Source organism: Pinus tabuliformis, chromosome 2_2 (genome assembly GCF_031772625.1).
Source record: "Pinus tabuliformis cultivar Carrire ecotype Pingquan chromosome 2_2, CPIR1, whole genome shotgun sequence".
Classification (NCBI taxonomy): Eukaryota; Viridiplantae; Streptophyta; class Pinopsida; order Pinales; family Pinaceae; genus Pinus; species Pinus tabuliformis.
The window spans coordinates 997,805,447-997,829,150 of record NC_142300.1 but is presented as its reverse complement, the minus strand read 5'-3'; the positions used below and the strand labels follow the sequence as shown (position 1 = coordinate 997,829,150).

Below are 23,704 nucleotides of genomic sequence, written 5' to 3'. Positions count from 1 at the left end.
TTGTTTTTTATTTTTATTTTTATTTTTTTGTAGTGAGGTTTTTATTGTTTTGCATTTTTAAATTAGAAGGTCGATATTTTGAATTTTCGATATTCTATATATTTATGCATCCTTGATTAATTTTTCAATCTACATGAAATAATTGTTTCTAAAAAACAATATTTTTTAACAATGGACATAAAAATAACCATTTTTAACATAAATATAACTAAAAAACTACACGTTTTGATAATTTTTTGCTAGAATTGACATGTCAAAATCACAATTTTTATACCAAAATTTTAACTGAAAATGGTTAAATAATAGTTTTTTTTTTATGAATTTCATGTCAAAAAAATAACAATAATCACTTTTTTTTCAAAAAATAATGATTAACTTAAAAATTAATGCGAAAATCACATATTACAAATATTGAACGCATAACAACCTTAATTGAGTGTTTATTCTTCTCATAAAATGTCAAAGTCAAAACATTGCAAAGCTTGATTTCCAAGCATAACTTAAATTTAATCAACAATGTCATGTAGTCCAAACTCTTCGTCTTTTAGAGTTTCATCATTGTCTTCTTCCACAATATTTTCTGCTTCCTTTTGCTCATTTTCCTCTTCTAATGGATCTTTGATGTCTGCGAATCTCCCAATGTATGTCTTTCCAAACATTCCATGTAATGGTGGTTGGGGTTCCTTTTCCTTTTTTGCCACACGTGATTCACTAAAGTCCCCTTTCTTCAACCCAATTTCTTGCATTGCATCTAGAAGAAATTGAAGAGCATTAATTCTTTGCTGAATGAAATTGCACTGTATTGGATCTTTTTCAATTGCAATGCAATTTCTTCATTTTTGAAGGCAACATGCTAGTGTTGTACCTAATTATCAAGCACAAAAGAAATAATAAAGTAAGTTAGTACAATGACATATAAATTAATAAATAATATATTGAAATTCAATTCCATATAATAAAACTTACCTGAGCCAGAAAATAAATCCAAAACCCAATCTCCTTCATTTGAATGCTGTAAAGACATGGCTAAATCAAGCTCCTAAATAACATTGGGTTACATTGTTTAAGTGCTCAAATGGCTCAATCGAGCACTTAAAAAGGGCTCAATTGAGCAATCATTTTTTCCACCCAAACGTGCCATTTCTTGCCAAAAAGTGTAACCCAGCTCCATGCTTTCACCCTTATAGATTATGAATTTCTAAAAATCTATATCCTAATTATTATTATTATCCAATTTTAGGGTCATAGCCAAGCCAGACACCAAATTGGTGTATGAAACCCCCTTGTTTGTGGGACAAGAGACCCACCTCCACGCAACGATTTGATTATTGTCTACGAAGGCATACCTGCTCTAACCCCTTCTGGTTTTTGAACCTATGACCTCTTAGGAGGAAAAACATGCTCTTAACCATTAGGAACTTGACCTGAGATGCCTCATGTTTAACTCTAATGTTATAGGAGCATTTTCTCAAGAACTCTATCCAATAATTGGACCTCACACACTCTATTGACCTCTAATTTCAGTTCTGTGGCATTTCAAAGTTTACCCTCCAAAACTCATTTAAGGCCATAAATCACACTTAATATTGGTTTACTATATTTGTGAAATTTCTAATTCTTTATAACTAATCATTTAGTTTAGGTTGTTGTTTCTAAAAGGGTATGACCCAAAGCTTAATTATGTCCAATGTCACTTCATAATCTAATGATATGTAAGAAAGATCTCTTCCACTTGAATTAATAAGACACTAGAAACCTCACATACTCAAAACAAACCTATTGAAAACCAATTTGATTCAATAGACCTTATCAAAACAAACATACAAGAGAATGTAAAAATGAACATTTTATCAGGAAAGGCTGAAATGTTTAGAAATTTTCTTGAATAACTATTTCAAATACCATTTAAGAAAATATGGTAATGCAAGCACATAGAACCAATAAATAAGATTTATAAGATGCAAGAGAATGTTATTGCCAAGGGGACAAATCTCTAGTCTCTCTACAAACAAGCTACACCAAAACCATAAAAAAAACTAAGCAAGTTATTAAACCTTCCTAATTTTAGTTTATTAAGCATAGGTCACTATGTGTTAAATATCATAGTCTAAAAATAAAATAAGTAACTTGCACCTCAAACTTACATTGAAAAGAAACATTAATACAAATGATCCAATTTCAATTGAGAACAATAGTTTATTATAAGGAAAACAAAAAGAACAAACCCTTCTAATTCTAATTGAAACAAAGAGAAAATTTCAATATAAAAAACTCAACACCCATATCTAGATACATTATCACCGCATCTCTTTGACTACAAATCAAGCACTGGAGAAAATTTTTAATATAAAAACCTGAGCACCCATATATAGATACATCAACACCCCATCTTTTTGAGTAAAAATCAAGCACTCCTCTTTGTACACTAAAAAGGAGGGATGAATCAATCTATCTTGGTTTATGAGGAGCAATGAAAGGAATTTTTTTTATAATCTTCTAGTTTAGATCGACTAAATAAAAAGGTCTAATAACTAATCATTTAGTTTGGGTTGTTGTTTCTAAAAGGGTATGGCCCAAAGCTTAATTATGTCCAATGTCACTTCATAATCTAATGATATGTAAGAAAGATCTCTTCCACTTGAATTAATAAGACACTAGAAACCTCACATACTCAAAACAAACCTATTGAAAACCAATTTGATTCAATAGACCTAATCAAAAAAAACATACAAGAGAATGTAAAAATGAACATTTTATCATGAAAGGCTGAAATGTTTAGAAATTTTCTTGAAATATATAACACTGAATTGTTGAAATAGATATGTTGCTTCGCTTCATATATCTCCCAACATTTCTTCGCTCATTATTCCAATGACTAAACAAATGATGAGGATGTTGTCATGCCAGAGATATGCAAGTTGAAAAGTATGTATGACGACTCTTCGCAAACAAGAACTGCGGCTAAATTGCAAACAGTTGTTACCATGCACGGGTGACAACTCTTTGCTTTGGGTAAGTATGAGAGGAATAAAAGTTCTGGATCTTAGAATTGTTAATAAGCAAAGATAAAATTGGGGAAAGAGGAAAACCACTTTCCTAATTTTTCAACCAAGTATTTTATTATGTTTTATTACAAGAAGATAGCCAAATTTGTAATTAATAAAGAAAAGTTAAATTTAAATATATTTATCAAGTATTTTAACCAAAAACCTCTCTAGTGGATTCTAATCATAGATAATTTGATGGTGAATTCCAACAATCCGTTATGCACAAGTGTAGTTATACTCACAACAACGTGTTTGTTTTTAGTTGCATAAGGAGTGGTCTACCAGGCGACTAATTTTCCCAAGAATTGTTTTCCAATGACGGCGAAACACAAACGATTTCCACAGGTTACGACGCCATCGATCAACGATTCCGGTTACTTGACGATGACGTTATTTCACCGTTTCCACTTTGCCGTTAGTGTCGCGTCTGCCCTTTAGGTGGAGCTTCAAATTTCATTACCACCGCGCCCATTTTAAATTATTCAAAAACTTCCATTACTGCGCATTTGATTTTGAATTTGAATCTCTGTTCTGTTTGTGCCCAAAATATACATGAACCAGAAAGATGCAGCGATGGGAACGTCGTGAGCCAGAGTTTGCAACAGTCAGGAAAGAATCATTTCGAAATGGCAGATTAATTGTATTGTTGCTGCTGCGTTCATTGGGACCAACAGTGTGCCTTCACGACGACAGTGTGCACACCCATCATGTAGAGAAGAAGCCTCTAGAAGGATTGAGAAAGAGAGCATCATGTGGCCCTGGAGATGAGGTGGGGATCAAGGTCAAAACTAGTGCAGAGGAGGAGAAGTACCACCATGTGAGAGGCAAGAACGGGAGGCTGCGCATCCCTGTGCAAAGAGCGTTGCCAATTCTGAGAATCGCTAGGTGGTGGGGCGATACTTAGAATCGCCCCGCCACCTGGCGATTCTCAGAATCACCCTATCTGCTACAAATCGCCCCAAACAATGCTTACTGGGCATCCAATATGATATTAAGCGGAGAAATCCCAGAACAAGAGTTCCACTTCCTCCTCAGAGACTAATACCTATATATCGAACTGTGCATATAGATCAAAATCTATATTCATAAGCGAACTGATAATTAAAATTTTTCATGCTCATGTAACATGCAATTCTTTTCACGAGTCAGCCATCGTGTTTTGAAAATTTCAGTGCATTATTGATTTTGAGCGGACAGCCCTGCGAAAGATCTGCGGTTAACGAGGACCGAGGCTCCATGATTATGGTTATATATTATGGTATGCTCTGCTTTGGCGCTCTGCCCAGCACCTCTGCTCTGCCTGTGGGTAGACTGTTTTGAGATTCGAACATGTGATGTATTCGGCTTGTTGCAGCAGCGGTTGAGGGGTTCCAGACCAGGGTCGAGGTGCGTTCATACTATCTGCCAGCTTGGCTGGCGAGGATGCCGCGATACACTTTGTCATGGCAGCAAGGTGGCATTATTCCTGGTTTGGCTTCCTTCGTAATTCCGGGGATAAATTCTCTTTCTCAGACTCTGTTCTGCATGCGAGTTTCTTTGCTGGAGCTACTAGTCGGTCTTCTTGTCACCTGATGGAGGGTTTTAACTTTCCTCATTGTTGTAGTGGTTTATGATATTAGCTAGATAGTCCAGGGAAAGGAATCCTCGATCCTGTATTTATCTTTGGGATTTTGGCCCTGTTCTTGTAGACCGGGGTCTCTGGTTGTTGTAATGCCGACATCACTGTGGCTTCAATTTATTATATTAATGATGTATATATTTGACCGACCTCATGATACAATTCTTGGGTCCGCTATGTTGAGTTTATGGTTCGACTATTCTCCGGAGTCTGTACTGGATTTTGAAAAAAAAAGAGGGCCATGGTATCACGCACTACAACGTTTGATTATCATTCGGAGCCTCTACCCCAAAAGAAATTCCAAGATGGCGTCCCTTTCTTCCCAATCGAATGACATCGTTTGCCCCCAAGTTACAGTAAAGCATACGAAGCTCTTCATCAATGGAGAGTTTGTAGATTTAGTTTCAGGTATTTAATTTCTTGATCCATTGCACAGTATTTTAAAGTCAAATCAAGATTTGTGTTTAGATCTTTACGGCTGATTTATTTGTATTGTTGCAGGAAAAACGTTCGAGACTTTGGATCCTCGAACAGGGGAAGTGATAGCATTGTTTGGGGCAATTCGTAGCAAATGGGGCGATTCTGAGAATCGCCAGGTGGCGGGGCGATTCTCAGAATCGCCCCACCACCCGGCGATTCTCAAAATCGCCCCATCTGCTACGAATTGCCCCAAACAATGCTTAAAAACAAATATACATTAGACCTTTGGATTCACGTACATTGATTCTATACTTTTTAGATTGCCAAATATTGAGGAAGTTTCTCCTCTGATATTTAGTTGAGAAGGGTTCCGACATGGCAGAAACCTAAACAAATACAAACACATGTAAGAGAGCTTGAATCAAAACTCTACAATAAGCTGGTATAGAAATGATAAAGACTAAATTATCAGCGATTTCCAATACTATAGAATTGTGTATTGGCATTGTCTTATAACATGAATTCTAATGGAAAATAAAAGTCCCTCACAGATAAATTGCATGGGATTTGATTGGAAGGATCCTGCATTTCAACTTCATGTCTCTCCTGCTGACATTGATAAGGTATTGATACATTTTGCTACACTGGGAAGCTGTATAGTAACCCCTTTTGTCAATTGAATTTTTAAAATATGTCCATAAACTTAAATGATCAAAACAATGACTATAAGCATCAAATTTATTTGGAAGGTTGGGTTATGGATATTTCATTTTACAATTTTCAAAATTCGATGCCTTCTTATAGAAATTCTAGTGGAGAATGTCCTAGAAGAGGGCTAGCTTCTTAGAGAAGCATGGAATAAAATAGAACTTGTGCGTTGAGGAGACATACATTAATTTCATCATGTATTGATCATGCTAATAGTTTGGAACCCTCAACAAATTCTGAAACCTTTTGCTTCATATACCATCAATGCGATATCAAGGAGACAATCTTGAATGAACTTACAGTTGTTTATACAGTAGACCGCAACATGCAGTTCTATCTATGAGTAGAGCTTGCTCTGCAAACATTTTAAGGCTTCAGCATGGATTTCACATCACACAAATGTCTTGGGAAGAACACCAAAAACCATTTCCATCTCGTTGGTTGAAGTGGTGGTTTTGAAAGCATATTTCAATTCTATTTTGTAACTGAAAATATCATATATCAAACCTAATTCAGTGTAATGGTTGTTACCATAGTCATAGTGGATTCAACCCTAGGATTACACATTACCTGAATTTATCAACAACTTCTCATGCAGGTTTGCTTTCAAATTTCAACCCAGAGAATCAACCATTAAACAATGATATATTTTCGGTTAGAATGTACCATGTGACATTGAATGGTGGGATCTGCTTAAGGATAATGGTGATGCTTTGAATCCTCTATCAAGTGATGATACCTTTTGTTGTTGATTAGGAGGACAAACTTGGAATGAACTTCAAAGTGCACACTATGAATATGTTCCTTGTAATGGATTGGAAAATACATTATATAATTATCATCTTTACTAAAGTTTGTCATGTAGATTTGAAGCTTCCCTAATGTCCCAAGGATGTTAAATCATTATTTCATCTAATTGTATTAGAGCTGCTGAAATCTTATCCTCTTGTTTAATATAAGGTGTTTGCATGTTGCTCACAATCACTTATTTCAAATTGTTTAATAAGCCCCTCATCATGGTTACATATGAAAAAATGTTAAAAAACCTTGACTTGATGTTCATTTAGATAAACTTTGTACAAATATGCCTCAAAGAAAATGTAAGCTGTGTTTGAAATTTGTACAATACATTCTTAATGGTTAGAATGCTACCTGTTTTGGGGAGTGACATAATATTGGAAGGTATATATTCATCCTAACACCTATGTGCTGCTGACATCTAGTAAGGTCTGTGTTACTTTCACATGTTTTGAAATAGTCGTTTAATTTGATCACTATTGCAGACTTGGCTCAGAGGTTTAGTACTTATATCTTGATGTTCAACATTGGAGAGTGATAATAAATGGTCATGCACAAAATGATGCCTCTTTTTACTTCTTTTTTACTTTATTATTGTTAATTATGCCATGAGGGTTTCATTATTGTTGATAATACCACAAGGGTTTTTTTACTTTATATTTGTTGATTATGCTCCTCATGAGTCACTTCAACAAAATAAGACAAACATAAAATACCATGTAACTATATTTAAAACGCCATCAAAGTTATTATAGTGGTTCATAAGATGACAGTGACAATGACCTTCCTTTAAAGGTTTGGAAAGAAATTAAAATAGATTATTATTATGGCCTTAGATACTCTAATCAAAGTAAATCGAGTGGTTGTAGGTAGCTCATCGTATTCTCCCTACATGTGGGGTATGATTTCACTGACGATGCATTATTAGGATTGTGATTGACACTAGAGTTATCTTCTGGGAACTTGCTTGTTTTTTCCAATTACTTCATTCTTGAGAGAAAATCCTCTGGCGTCCAAGTTTGGGATTTATTGATAGCAAATGAAGTTATGCTACCTTCATTTCTCGAGAACACATTTATGAGGGAGTAACAGGGTTCTTGAGGTGTAACTGAGTTGCTTTAGAACAAATGAAACTTGCTTCTGGGATTCCTTGTGAACTTTTTGTGAACATATTTTATGGAGAGGGTGATCAGTTTAGTGAGGGTCATTAGAGGAGATTCACTGTAATCTAACTCCAGTTCCTCTTTTTAGCGAAATTCTGGCCTCCTATGAGTTTGTCATGCTCAAAATTAAAATAAGGATAATCAGGTAAATGTGCTTGATGCGATATGGTAAATTTGTCCATCTATGTTTAGGTGATATCAATTCCTACTATAAATCATCATCTAGGTTCTAAGGAATATCTCATTCCCTTAGCATGTAAAGGAATTATTGGTCATTAATGAATATTTAATGATTATTAATTAATATTACATTGATTATATTTCTTCTACATTATCAAATAAAATTTGCAAAATGAGTTACATGTTTGATGTGTATATTTGTTTTTTAATAGTTAGAATTTGTTTCTCAATCTTGCGTGTGAATTCACTATCTAATTTCCCTTATCTTTGATGACCTGCTCAGTGTTGATAGGCCTCAACAATATAAGATTGTTGTATGGAACCTTTTTAGTTTTAATCCTCACAAGTTTCAAAACTTCATTTTCATTCTTCCAAGTATCCTGGTGCTCTAATGTGGTGAGGAATTTTTCAATCGCTCATAATTTATACTCCTCATTTCACCCTTTGGTTTCTCTAATAATCTAGTCAATAGAAATGTTAGTTTCCACCATGGAATCTCTGCTATGAATATATTTTTTTGTGTATAATTTTAATTTAGACTGATTAGGATAAACTATATTAAGGTTATATTTCCATCTCTACTAGTTCTTGATCGTCTATTAAGATTAATGATTCTTGAATTCTCAAATAATGGTGTACTGTCTTCAATGCATCTGTTTCTAAATAGCACTGGGTTTCTGATAATTTAATGTTGTATTGTCTTCTATTAAGAGCTAGGTTTTAGTTTACATATATGTTAACTAGACGTCATGCAGAAGTTTTGTTCCTTGTTCTGATTTTGTTAATAAATGTATCACTTTGCTCTTTGTGATTCTTAGGGATTTTATGTTTTCGATTCCATCTTATGGCATCTCATTTCTTTAAAAACGAATCATTTTTCTTCTTGCTTGTCTATACTTCTTTTTTAAGCTACAAAGAAGAATTTATTTCATCCCATTTTCTTCCAAATGGAATCTCTGTCTGACCTCTACTGTATTTTGGATTCATTTGTTCTACTAACTTACTTTATAAATGGTAACATTGGAGAGGCTTGTGAAATAACTTTGAGCAAATTATCCCGTTTGATGAAAATTTGCAGCAATGGATGAGTATTCATCGTTTCCACTATCTCCAGCACCTTCGTCGATTATGCCACGAGGGTTTCTGCTCTGTGCAAACGATTGACAGAATATTAAACTAATTTTTAATAATTAAATATTTTTATAAACCTAGTAACGATAATATGGCAATTGCAGTAACATTATAATGCTACAGGGTTAGTAGACATACAACTAAAAAGCTATATATTTATTTAGATTTGTACATAGCTCTTGTTACAAAAACCTTCTTTTGGCATAGGTCTAATTGAATTCCAGTACATTCATTTTGTATTAATCTTTACGTCCACAAATGAATTCCCGTGCATTTATTTGTTTAGAAATCCATGTTTGTGTAGGATATTCATAAAACAATTTATATAACTAATGCATGCATCATATCTTGAAATAAAATTAATGATTTCCATATGGTGTTAAATGAGAAGTTATGAGGCATTTTTATGTTGTTGCATTATATGTCTTAATTATGATCATTTTTATTGTTTAAAATATCTACAATGCAATATTAAATTAGAGATATAATGTATGTTTTATTCAATATACAAATAATGACTTTTGAATTCATTTAGTGATGTAATTTGTTCAAAATGTCATGGTTTTTTAATTTTATAATTGAAAAAATTTCAATTTCTTTTGTATCTAGCATGTTATAGTTGAAAGCATGTTGAATTTGTACTTAGGAAAGAAAAATGATATTCTACCAAAAACACTAATGTGTTTTTTTCCTCATAAGCAACTTTGTTCGGCACATAAAAATTTGGTTCTACTAGAATTTTTTAAAAAGTTTGAAAATTGACCCTAAAAGAAAAAATCATTGTTCCAGTATCATCATTTTTTCATTCTGAAGCTATATTTTGCACGAAAATTTCGTAGTAAATTTCGCAGTCACTGCCATTTTTAAAACATGTTCAAAATTGACCCCTAAAAAATAAAATCATCGTTTCAGTATACACACTTTTCATTTTTAGCACTGTTTTTAATGTTTTTTCAGGGTTTTTTGGCCAAAGTTCCCGTTTTGAGTTTATAGTTCCTGTTTCAAAGGTTAAATTGTTCCAACCTTGAGAATGGCAATTACGTCTGCTTCTCCCCCTAAGCTTTCGCTCCATGACAGTAGACAACAATGTTCTTCCTTCGAGTCAGGTAATAGACATCAAGACTATAGTCCAGTCTAATACTTACTGATCTCTATCTCTAATGAAGTTATCCACTGGCTCAAGTCCAGTTAAGGACATCTCTCCTTAACAACGTGGTGTCAGTTTTACAGACTCGTCTTTCCTTCCATTCAGAACAACAAAAGCAGAACCCTCTTCTTTCCAATGAGATCTTCCTTTATCTCCAGGAAAGAGAGGTGTAACTATTTCTAACTACCTGGAGGTTGGAATTTGTTTACCGGTCTACCATCTTGAATTATGAGATTTCATAATAATAAAATAACATTACTATGTATTTAAATATTAAAAAAAATTTACTAGGCTTCCACGAGCCTTATTTATGATAGTTTCAATATTACAAGTAATATAATTGTCAAAAATTTAAATATCATCTGGATGTTATATATATATATATATAATTAGATATTAATTAGAAAATAAATTAAGAAATTAATTTTTCGCAAATTTTCTTTTAATTAATTTTCAATTAAATAATGATTTCAATTTATTGAGTTGTTTATGTTAATATATTTGCAATACATTTACGTAAATGAAAATTCTATGATTAAAAAAAAAAATTATTAAGAAACATTTTAATATATAATTTCTAATAAAATAATTAACTTTTCTTATTCAATGTCTTGAAGGATAAGACCTCTCCCCCTACTCAATCGTTGATTAAATTGTATTTGTATTTGAATGGTATGCAGATCAATAGCCTAATAAAAGTTAAATGGATCGAATTGAATTTAAGGAGATGGATTTCAAAACATAACGATTATACATTAAATTCTTTTTTTTTGGTCAAGTAAGAATGGAGCCTTCTATTAACCATACAAGTACATTACATATGTTACACGTCTTTGCAAGTGCAAAGACCCAAACAAGAACTATCATGTTGTGGGAATGCCATCTACAAGAAAAACAAAGCCCAAGATCAAACCAATTCTCACGGATTTCCAAAAACTTTTAAACAGGAAGGAGTGTTAAACTCCTGACGGCTCTCTGTTATCCACTGACAATTTGAGAGCTTCCACCAAGCTAACGGACCCTTCCAAAAGTCGCAGAGTTCTGCTAAACTTCCAATAATCCAAACCCGATGGTAACACAAACCATAGTTCAAAAAAGTTTGAAATCCACCCCTCTAAAGATACATCAGCACTTCTCCACCATTGATATATTCAAGATCCAACGGTCACAACACTTCTCGACTTCGAAACATGCTCCTCATCTATCAACTGTCGATCTCGCTCCACCATATCTAACGGCTCACACATATTTCAGCTGGTCAACTTGTGCACTTCAAATCCGCTCGAAAAGCAGTTTCCCTCTCTCACCTCATTGTTTCGTGACGCTGAGTGAGTGGAATCAGAGCCAACTGGGAGAAACCATTTACGCCTTTTCCTCCGCTCAAAATCCACTTGTGGGCTTCTCCAACCCATTTCTACTAATTCGGATCTGACGATAACTCAAACCATAGTTTAAAAAATTTTGAAATCCGCCCTTCTAAAGATGCTTCAGAACTTCTTCACCGTTGATCTATTCAAGATCCAACAGTCACAACACTTCCCGACTTCGAAACTTTCTCCTCGTCTGTCAACCGTCGATCTCGCTCCACCAGATCTAATGGCTCACACGTATTTTGGCTGGTTAACTTGCGCACTCCAAATCCACCCGAAAAGAGGTTTCCCTCTCTCCCCTTGTTGTTACGTGTCACTGTGTGTATGGAATCAGAGCCAACGGGGAATTACCGTTTACGGCCTTTCCTCCACCCGAAATCCACTTGTGGGTTTCTCCAACCCACTTCTTCTCATTAACTGTCAGGTAACTTCCTCACCCAAACACCATAGATCTATCTCAACCGAGATCTATCAGTCCAAAATCAATCTCCATGCCACTACGTCCTTGGTCTTCCTCCGCTGATCTCGACCATCCACTCAAATCCATTGGAATATTGATGCCAATACAATCTGCAGACTGTTGCCAATCAACAAGCAAACAGTTTAAGCATCCATGTACTCTCGCCTGTCTCCTGAGCCTCATCGATCCATCCTATCAATCCATCGATCCCTATCTTTGGCAGCCTGACAGAGACAATCCTCTAACAGTTTGCCTGGGGGTATCAACTCCCAAACATGTTGAGTGTCCCTTTCCTTACTAATCACTCCTTCATTCACTAGACGATCAGCTAACATATTAGCTTTTCTTTTCACATGGACAAAGTTTACAGTTTTAAGGTTTGTAGGTGGGTATAAATATGGAGAAAGACCTGTGAAAGCCTCCAATGTTTCGAAAATTTATTTGGTGCCGTATCATTGCATATTTTCTTGGCCACTTTAATGATCAATTCCGAATCTACTTCAATGATGACATTGTGTGAATTTGAGTCCACCAATATTTCTAGGCATTGCTCTAAGGCCATGAGTTCCGCCATGTTATTAGTGGCCTTCCCCAAGTGGCCATAAAAGATCTCCTTTATTCATCCTTGTTCATCTCTTATAACACCCCCAAAACCAGCTAACCCTCGGTTGCCCTTAGACGCTCCGTCTATATTGACTTTTAAGAAACCATGTGGAGGAGGCTTCCAAATATTTATATCTGCATTTATTTGGCTCACACCCTTAATTATGCCCTGTGGGCCTATAGACTGGAGACCCAAATGCAGTAGTATACACGCATCTTGGGGCAGAGGAGGGTCCTTAGGAAGTTTCCAAAATGAGCTTTTGATTGTGTCTTTGAGTTGCCTTAAAATTTGATCAATTATGTGTTGGGGCTTGCTTGCTTTGTTCTTGAAGATCCTACTATTACGTTCTTTCCAAACATCCCAGATGACAAAGCCTGGAACCAGAGTCCAGGCTTTATTGATGATTTCATTCCCTGAGAAGTTTTTCCTCCAATTCTTCAAAGTGTTGGAGATGTTGATTCTATCCCTATCAATGTGCCTAAATATTGAAGCCACCCATTCCCACATGGTAGAGGTGAAAGGGCAGAGGTTGAGAAGGTGATCCATCGTCTCCTCTTGTAAGCCACATAGGTAACATTTGGATGGGCCAGTGAAGCCTTTTTTCAGGAGATTCTCCCAAGTTAAAATTTTCCTTTGATGAACTAGCCAAATGAATAACTTTATTTTCATCCAGTGGGGGCTCTGCCAAATATTCTTCCATACTTGATCAAGGTTTTGGTAGTTAAACCCTGTTACTATCTATTTAGCTTCTTTGAGGTTGAAGTTTCCTTTGGTGTTCCTTCCCCATCTTAGTTGGTCAAGCAAGGAGGATACCAAAATCCTCCTATGCTCTAGATCCTGAGCAAGAGAGTCTGCCTAGGCCTTCAGAGGGCTCTCTTCATTGTGGCCTAGATCCTTCCAAATTCTCCATTTTCCATTGTTCCTTACCTGGTCCCAGAAGTCATTTACCATGAGTAGACCTTTGTTATTGGTATCATGCTTGAGAGCTGCTAATTCATCCTTATACACGTTGGGTTCCTGTTGCCAGTTATCCTCCCAAAACCGAGCCAAGTTCCCATCTCGGATCTCCCAGAAACTATGCTGCTGAACAATACCTTTATTTTCCCAAGTAAAGTTCCAAATGTGGGAACCCTTAATATGCCCTGACATTCGAATGTGATCCTTTTCCTACCAATTCTTGGCATATTTTTATTTCCAAAGCTTGGCCCAGGGGGTTTTCGATTCCTTGATCCACCTCCACCAAAGTTTAGCTCCCGAAACTCTGCTGAGGGTTTCAGGGTCATGAAGCCCCAAACCACCATGGCTCTTGGGTTTGCAGATCTTGTCCCAGGCCACTAGAGCCCATTTCTTTTTCTCTTCTCCTCTGCCCCATAGAAAATCCCTTTGTATGCTATTAATCTATTGTTGAACTCCTTTAGGAGCAGGAAGAGTTGAGAACATGAAAATGGGAATTGCCTGCAAGACAAGCTGTGTGAGCACAAGGCGCCCTGCCAAATTTAAAGATCTGCATGTCCATTTTCTGACCTTATCCTGAAGTTTATTTATTATTAGCTCCCATAATCCCTTGCTTAGAGGCTTATCTATAAGAGGTATGCCCAAATACTTGGAAGGTAACCGATCCCTTTGACACCCAAGAATCCTAGTGATGTTTCTCTGAATAGCAATGTCAGTGTTAAATAAAAAAACTTTTGATTTGTTGAGGCTTACCTCTGTGCCAGCTGCCATAGAAAAGTCATTTAAGATTTGTTTGATTGCTCTAGCCTCCTTGACTGTGGGTATGCCCTACAGCATTGTGTCATCCACAAATTGTTGATGAGTACTTGCCGCTCCATCTAAGGTGAGTTTGATACCCTGGAATCTTCCTTCAACATTTTCCATTTTAATCGCTCTGCCTAGCCCTTCCATTATGAAATAAAGAGGAAGGGTGAGAGTCGATCCCCTTGTCTGAGACCTCTGGAGGGTGTGAAGGTTCTTGAAGGAGTGCCATTGAGCAAGATGGAAAAACTAGTCGTGGTAACTAGTGTCATAACCCATCTTATCCAGTTTTGGTCGAAGCCATAAGCTCTTAGAACCTCCCTTAGATAAGATCAACTTAGCTTGTTGTAAGCTTTCGCTAGGTCCAGCTGAATGATCATACCATCTTGTTTGTTGCTTTTGAGAGAGTGTATCACCTCGTGAGCTTGGATGATGTAATTGAGGGTTTGTCTTCCTTCCACATAGCCCGTTTGCTCCTTTGAGATGAGAGCTAGTAAAAGGGGCTTGAGTCTATTGGTGATCACCTTGGAAATAATTTTGTACATCACATTACATAAAGCTATAGGTCTAAAGCCATCCGGAGTCATGGCTTTTTCCTATTTTGGGATCAAAGCTATGAAAGAAGCATTAAGAGCCTTCAGAACCTTTTTGGATCTTCTCGATTCTTCCACCACCTCAAGGATATCTTGTTTGACTGTTTTCCAACAGGCTTTAAAGAAGTCTACATTGAACCCATCTAGGCCTGGAGCTTTTCCATTTTTCATTTCATTAATCACTTCACTGACCTCCTCTTCTGATGCTAGCTTGTTAAGATTTTGGTTGTCCTCTCTAGTAACCAGCTAAGGGTTGTATTGGGTGAAATTGTTGATGAACCTAGATCTATCCACCAGAGGCTCCTCTGCTATACTGAGGAAGTGTTGAACAAGGACAAATTCCATATCTTTGTGAGAGACAAGTTCTATCCCTTAAGAATCTTTGAGCTTTGTGATTCTATTGTGTGCCCTGTGATCCATGGTGGATTTATGAAAGAACTTTGTGTTTCTTTCTCCCTCTATAATCCACTGCACCCTCGATTTCTATCTCCAGAAAATTTCCTCTTGCATGCATTGATATTCCCATTCTTCCTGCAGGGAGTCGGCTAGATTTTTCCGCTCCTCGGTAAAGCCATTTGTGATGTTGATTTGATTGATCTCCTAGAGTTTCTGCTCAGCTTCTCTTTTGTCTTTGAAGATATTGACAAATTCCTTTTTGTTCCAATCTTTAAGCCTGGATTTGATATGTTTAAGTTTCTGTTGGAGCAGGAACATTCTAGTGCCTTGAATGTTCAGATCCTCTCTCCACCATTTTTCAATATCGCTGGTGAATTCAGGGTGAGAGGGCCAGGCATTTTCAAACCTGAAAGGTTTTTTTCTTGGTGTACCCATAAAAGTGGCTTCTAGTTGTATAGGTTAATGGTCTGAAACTCCAAAGGGAAGAATAGAAGCTGACATGGCAAGGCCTGAAAGAAAGAGGTCCTCTGAAATAATAAATCTATCGAGTTTAGAGGTAACTTGTGAAGCCCCTCCCCTCTTGTTGTTCCAAGTGAAGGTCCCATTTATTGTTTCAGTGTCCACTAACCCCATGTTCCTTATGAAGTTCTAGAAGGCCATGGAGTCTCTGCCTAGCTATTTGATACTGCCTTTTTTCTCTGTAAGAGATCTTATCATATTGAAATCTCCTGCAACGATCCAGGGCATATTAGGGTGTCTTGCTCTTAGTTCCTCAAGGGAGGTGAGAAGCTTGAGTTTATCTTCTTGCTTTTGAGGTCCATAGACATTTGTGATCATGTATATCTTCTAATCACCTAAAGGTTGACATACCAAAGAAAGATAGTCCCTGGATGCTTCAACATCTAGGATTCCAAATTTCTGGGGATCTCAGAGCGTAAGAATCCCCCCAGCCGAGTTATTTGCTTTAACCTCTAGATAATTATACTTGATTAGCCATTTATTATGAATTTCTCTAATCTTATCCATCGAACATTTTGTCTCCTAAATAAAAACCATATATGGTTTTTCTTCTTTTATTCTATTACTGAGATTTCTTTGTTTCCTTCTATTTCCTATGCCTCTAATATTCCAAGTTGTGAGCTTCATTAAGAAAGGTTTGTAAAGGAATAATTGGTGAGATCTTTCATCTTACGTGAGTTGATCAAGAGTTTCCCACATTCGTTCAACAGTTCATTCTATCTTTTTCTTCCTCTTTTCTTGCTTGGGTTCTTTGGAGATTGTACTTGTGTCTCCTCCATCATTTTGACCCCTTTTTGCTCCTAGGTTTCATGATTTCTTTTGACTCTAGAGCCCTTCAGTTGTGATCTCCATATGAAGATCTGTTGAACCCTATCATATTCCTCTTTTGGCAGGGAGTCCACTCCTTTGGTCGTCCCTTGTTCCAGAAATTTCTCTAGATCTAGATTTTCCCTTTCTAGAATCTCCTGCAGTTCATGGTCCTCCGTTCCCGCCTCACTTGGAGTCATCTCATGGTCCCTACTTATCTCCATAATGCTTGGCAGATCATCCTTTTGCTGGCTGTTTTCTATGATATCTTCCATGCTAGCATCCCTTTCCTTCTCAGTGATAATGTTCTCCATTTCCTGGTTTGTTTCTTTATTTCCATATTCTTCTTCTAGGATCTTAAAGCTATTGTGGCTCGGTTGTCTTTCCTCATTGATATTTTTTTGTGGCCGCTTCCTGCCTTTCCCTTTGCCCCCAACCTTGGTGAAACCCTCGGGATTTTTATCCACAGTGGTTTTCACATTTCTCTCCATATTGTTTGTTGGGCAGTCTCTGTATAGATGCCCATGTTCATGGCATTTGTGGCACCTAAATGGGATGTGCTCATAGTCCACCGCCTGCACCCATTCTTCATCATATACTTCTAAAATTATCGCGTCCGGAAGTGCTCCAGATAAGTCCATTTCCACACATATCCGGGTGAAGGAGGTGTATTTTCCTTTCAGAGTCACATCTGAGATCTTTAGAAAATGCCCCAGTTTATTGCCTATTGTTTTCAGAGATTTCGGTAGCCAATAATCCAGAGGAAGGGAGTATAGTCTAATCCATACTGGTACTGATGTGAATGTTTTGCATTCTGGGACAAAGTTCATCATCCATGGCTGCATGTAGAGGCCTGCAGTAGCGTAGAAATATGGTCCTCCTTTGAACACTCTATCTTTATCCTCTAGGCTTGTGAACACCACTGTGAAGAAGCCCTTAGATCCCAGATGAAGGTTTATTTCCCCCTTTGGTTTCCAGTGGCTCCTTATCCATACGTGCAACGCCCTCTCCGTCGGCCATATCCCCATGAATTTGCATATAACCGCATATTCCGCCATATGATCCCTATGTGCTTGTAGCACTGGGTCGCTTAAGATGACCCAAGGAATGATGTTCGACTTGGGTTTGCATGCCCCAGTTGTCCTTATAGAAGGAGTTTTTTGACTGCTACCCCCTTTCTCCTTCTCCTTACTAGCTTCCTGTTGATCCCCTTCTTGTTCATGAGGTTTGTTTCTTCCCAATATTTCCATGTTACTTTCCTATGTTGTCTTCTTCAGAGGTTTCTTGAAATGCTGCTTTCCAACGTCCTTGCTTCTATCCATAACTATTTGACTATAGGAGGGAGCTACACTCCCCCTACGCCTCCTACCATGGTACCCAATGTCAAACCCTAACGCCAGCCCTAGATCAAGTTGCAGAGCCTCCGCCATCTGTCACCAGGTTTCCGATTTCCTTCTTATACATTAAATTCATTATTAATTAAAAATATAAATAATTTATATTTTGAATTAAAAAATAATATTATATATATATATATATATATATATATATAAATATATAATTAAAATTTAATTAAAAAAATTATATGATTAAGTACTAATTACAAAATAAATTAAGAAATTAGTGTTGTGTTAATTTTAATTTTTATAAATTTTTCAATTAAATAATAATTTTAATTTATTGAATGGTTTATGTTAATATATTTGTAAGGAACTTAAGTTATATAAGTGAATTTTATGATTTTTAATATAATTATTTAATGGATAAATGTGATATTAATTGATTTATTAATTTGAAAATAAAAACAAATATTTTATATTTTTAATTTTAAAGTTTTAATGAAAATATAATTAAAAATATTAATAGTAATGTATATTTCAATGATATTAGATTATGGAGTAGACAAATGATTTAGTTATATTTGTATTATGAAATTGATAGTGCCAAAAATTTTACAAATATAAAAGTATCTTTCAAGTTTCTTTGTCTTTTGAGGTTGGAAAATTCACTTTGTATGTAAGGTAAGCCTAGATCTTTATTTTGAATGTTGATTATTCTCTAGCCTTCAAACATGTTGTGATGTCATAGAGACTTTTGTTTACTCAATCAAATCCATCCTTTCACTCAAAATTGATGAAAAGGTTCATTGATTTTTCTTTATCAACCATCCAAAAAAGTTGATTATGCTTAACATGAGAATAGTATGTATTGGCCACTACGAGCACCTTATTGTAATTTTGGTAATAATTCACTATATATAAGGATCTCGATGGTTCATTTCATTATTATCTACTTAAGTCGTTGAACTGGACTATTTTCCAAAGATCTTGAGGGGAGGCTTGAAACATAAATACCTTACATAATTTCATATGATCTAGCTTAATCTTGTGTTTCTTAGCCATTCATACAGTGGATGGAGGTTCTCTCAATAACATATCATTTCAGAATGCCATATGTTGGAGCATGTTGTCATTCAAAATGTATCCAAACACTTCAGTGCATTCTTATAATATTTTGGGTGATCTTCCCCTATTGTGAGAAATGAATTATTTGTAAAATGGTTCCATTAACTAGTTGAGTAGCTTCTTGGCTCATTAGTAGATATCTATTTACGGTGTGTACACCATATTTTTCCTATAGAAAATAGTTGAGGGCATGTGTTACACTAACATAATAGTTTGGGTACTTGTAATTTGGATTGGATCATCATATAACATGTCATCTATCTCAATACTGTTGGGGTGGAAAAATTCGAGTATTAGACTTGTAGGGACAATTTTAGTGGCGAGTCGTAGTTTGGAAAATTAGGGTTTAAAGCCTTCCAAAGCCAATTTTAGGCATCAAACACCATTATTTGTGATTTTCAACATTCAAAACTTGTGGCAACACCCTTAACATTTTTCTGCACTCTAAGACCTTTTCAATGGTGTGAAAATCGCCTCAATTGAATCTCGTATGTGAAAGTTAGGCCTCTTACATGTTGACATACATTGTTTACTGCCATGGTCCAAGTGGATGCCATGTCGTCCCGCATTACTCACACATGTGGGGCTAGCAACGTGTAAAATTTGAAGAGGATTATAGAAGGTCCAAAACATATCACTAATCGAGGGTTGGGGAAGTAAAAAACCTATCCCTAGATGATTGTTGACTGCTAAGAGGAGAAGAGGTTCCCTTCTTTAGAATTTCACTTGTTACATATCTAAGAAAAACATATAGGGTAGTATTTTGAGGGCATTATAAAGGAGGAGGAATCTGTAGTAATAATTTAGGCCACCATATCGAAAAGTAACTCTATAGTGAGTTCCAATTCCTTGATATGTTGATTTTGTAGCTAAATCAAACAGCGAAAAGTATAGGCCTCACCTTCTAGTTGGGTTTTCTCCCATATTTGATTTCATAGAATAAATATTGTGTTCATTTATGTGGATGGTTTATACATGTGCGTATTATTTCAATTAATTCATAAAATCAAGCAAAGCTAGTAATTAACTAATCTCGGATCTAGGATATTTTTTTTGCATAGTCTAAGATTTCAAACTATGGTAAGATTTGTTGTAACAAAGAGTTCTAGTGGAACATCCATGGAATTTTTTATTAGTATTCAATTAGTTTTATTGGGATTATTTATGGAAAAATTACAAGATCCATGATTGTGCTTAAGAAAAAAGTCATAGAACCTTAGCCATGGCAGATGAGTCTCTTCACAAAAACTCTTAAGATTCAACATAAGATATATTTGCAAGGTTGGAAGAGAAATATGTTGAGATGTTTCACAATATGACTCTCCTCGTGGTAGCTCTACTAAGCAAGCTTGGACCATTTATGGAGTTTGTAATCTCTAACTCAGATATTAGATTATAGGGAAAATCAAGAGGAATGGAAGACCTAGAAAAGAGTCAAGGAAAGAACCTGGAAAAGAGCATCCAATTTCTAGTGCCATCACCTATTCACAATCCCTATCTAAAATATAAGGGAAATTGGATATCAAGCCATACTAAGGTGAGGTTAATGCAATAAAGTTGAATCATTAATTGTAATGACTAGAGTTTTATTTCAATATCCATTTCATAGAAGAAGAGTAGAATATTTCATTTGCTAGATTGAAACTACAAGGGAATTTATTAAACTCGTGGAAAATTCACGTGAAGACACATAAGTTGGAGGGTGGTCCAATAGCAACTAAATAAGAAGATTTCAAAACCTCATTAAGTCCCAGCTCTACCCTATTGGGTGTGTAGAGGACCAATGGATCTATTGGAATTACTATTAGGCCTCTATTTTACCAATTGTAAAGTTACTCTTTTGATCATTTAAACTTCCGTCATTTTGGTTGAAATTACCATTTTTTCATATTTTCCATAAAATATGCATGACACAAGGCATTCCACAACATCTAAGGTAAAAAAAGGGTTATTGTTATCAATTTTTTTAGAATTGATAGCTTATATAAATATTAAAAGATGCTTTCTTTTGTTAACAACTAGATATTACAAGAACTCCAAGTTCTTGTAACTGGAATTAGATCTCATGCATTAGAAGGTGGAAAAATAACTTGACACTTGGAGGACATTCTAGACACTTAGATGCTGCTTCAACACCCTCAAGGTGGCAAAAAGATCGAGTATGTGTTCAGTCAAGTTGGGAATTTTGAGGTCTAAAATGGGCCTCCTAAGAAAAATGTACAACCAAAATAAACTTGATAAGAACCAATACGATTCAAGATAATGATGTCAACCATAGGGGACGATTCACCATTTTTCTTGTAAAAAAGTAAAAATTTTTAAAAATAATAAAATAATAAAACTACTTTTTCAACTCGTATTTTCAACTTATCTCCCTAAGGTTTTACTTAAATTTCGAGCGGGAGTAATTTTTGGATGAGAAATTTGATTCCTCATCCAAGGAGTACCCATGTTGCATACTTTCGATGGACCCTACTACACGAAAAATGAGAAATACATGAAAAAACGTGATTGCAATCACAATTTTCATGTGTTTCTCATTTTTCATGTAGAAGGATTCATCAAAAGTATGAAACGTGGGTACTTCTTGGATGAGGAATCCAATTATGCACCCAACGAGTGTTTCTCCTCGAATTTTGATTAAACCCATAGGGAGATAAGTTGGAAAAATAGTTTTTTTTTTTTTGTTCCTCTAAAATTTGATGATGTAACCTAATGTTATTTTATTATTTCCACTATTATTTTGTAATTTCCTTAGGAAACCCATTTTAGACCTCAAAATTCCCCTAATGCAAAGTCCCAGTCAAACAAAATACAAATGTAATAAATATACAATTAATAAGCATCAATATATACTAGAGACTATATTTAATGACAATCCCATACTTTCATGCACTGTATGTCATGAAATCAGGTTGATTTATCAATGAGAATATCCTGATCAAATAAGAATCATTTCATGACAACTAACGTGGTGATAAATTACAACAAACATGAAGTCTATGGATATTGTGCGATAATACTCTAATTATTATTATTATTATCCAATTATAAATAAGATTCATTTCATGACAACTAATGTGCTGATAAATTACAAGAAGCATGAATTATATGGATATTGTGTGATAATACTCTAATTAATATTATTATTATCCAATTTTAGCACCACAGCCAAGCCATACACCACATTGGTGTATGAGAACCCCTTGTTTGTGGGACAAGGGACCCACATGAGACCCAAGCCAAACACCACATTGGTGTATGAGACCCCCTTGTTTGTGGGACAAGGGACCGACTCCATTCAGTGATTTGACTATTAAGTCTAGAAAGGCATACATACTCTACCACCCTCTGATTTTGAACATGTGACCTCTTAGGAGGAAACACATGCTCTTAACCATTAGGCCCACTCAAGTTGTATATGTGTATATATGCTCTTAAGAATATATGTTCGAGAAGATTTTGCCTAAGCAATATTTTGAAACTAAAATCAAGGGAGTTCACAAATTTATCAATCCATGAACTTGTGTGTGTTTAGAAAAATAGAGTTAGTGTGGATGTAATGTGTAGATTGTACTTTGGTTATTAAAGAATTTTATTGATTTAATGAAAACAATTATTTTATCAATTCTCAATGCTTATCTCATGCCTATCATCAAAGATTCCTATTGATTTAATGAAAGTCTTGTTTGTATCTCATGAGTGTCGTCTTGCTTATCTAATAGTCTCGTTAAGTAAGGTATTTACAACCTCAAGCATTTGAATTTATGCTATTGGTCCAATTTCCCTTCGGGTAGACCAATAGCAACTCATTTTGCTATGTACCATCTTTCTAAAGTAATATAAGTGCCTAGATTTCTAAAAAAAGGTTTGAAATGAATTATTTAATTAAAAAAATTACATGTTCTTTTTAAATATTAATGAAAACTTTTAATTTAATTATTGTTATTATTTTTAAATTTAAAAATATTACGATAAATTTAGTTTGGTATTTATGACCATTATATAAGGAATGTCACGACATAGGTCCATTTTGTCCATTATAACTTCCAATTAAAGATTAAACAAGGATTAAGTAAGCAAGACACTCAGTAACCATTATACAATGACCTTTTCCCAAATATTAATTAGTTAAATAGATTTTTACTTTTTAATATTGTAAATCTATTTAAATAAATAAATAAAAAATATAGTGTGCTTGGGACAACTCAATTGGCAATGGCCTTGGAAATGAAATTAATACATCTCTATACTCATTGGACCCGTCTCCAAATATTAATTAATCAAATGAATTTCTCTTTTTAACAATAGTGTTGTTCTCTCATCAATAAAAAGAAAACGCCTAATACATGTATTATCTATTAATAAAATTCTTCTCTCTAAAAACAAAACCTATCCATTAAAGAAATTTATCTCACTTAAACAAAATAAAATTAGTGATCATTTGATATCTTAATGGATTTAGCTAATATAAAATAAAAATATTTTTTTAATATTAATAAAATTGTTCATTTAATCTCATT

The 23,704-nt window shown here is 35.1% G+C and overlaps 1 protein-coding gene across 1 annotated transcript in view; it reads left to right on the top strand.

The window, feature by feature from the left end:
• The first annotated feature begins 4,970 nt into the window (after positions 1-4,970).
• LOC149196715 (ribosomal RNA small subunit methyltransferase, mitochondrial-like) overlaps positions 4,971-23,704 on the top strand; it is a 30,277-nt gene continuing 11,543 nt past the window's right edge. Inside the window, exons 1-2 of the mRNA XM_089408399.1 lie at positions 4,971-5,073; positions 5,167-5,222. Coding sequence (XP_089264525.1) covers positions 4,971-5,073; positions 5,167-5,222 — 159 coding nt within the window. The remainder of the gene's footprint in view (positions 5,074-5,166; positions 5,223-23,704) is intronic.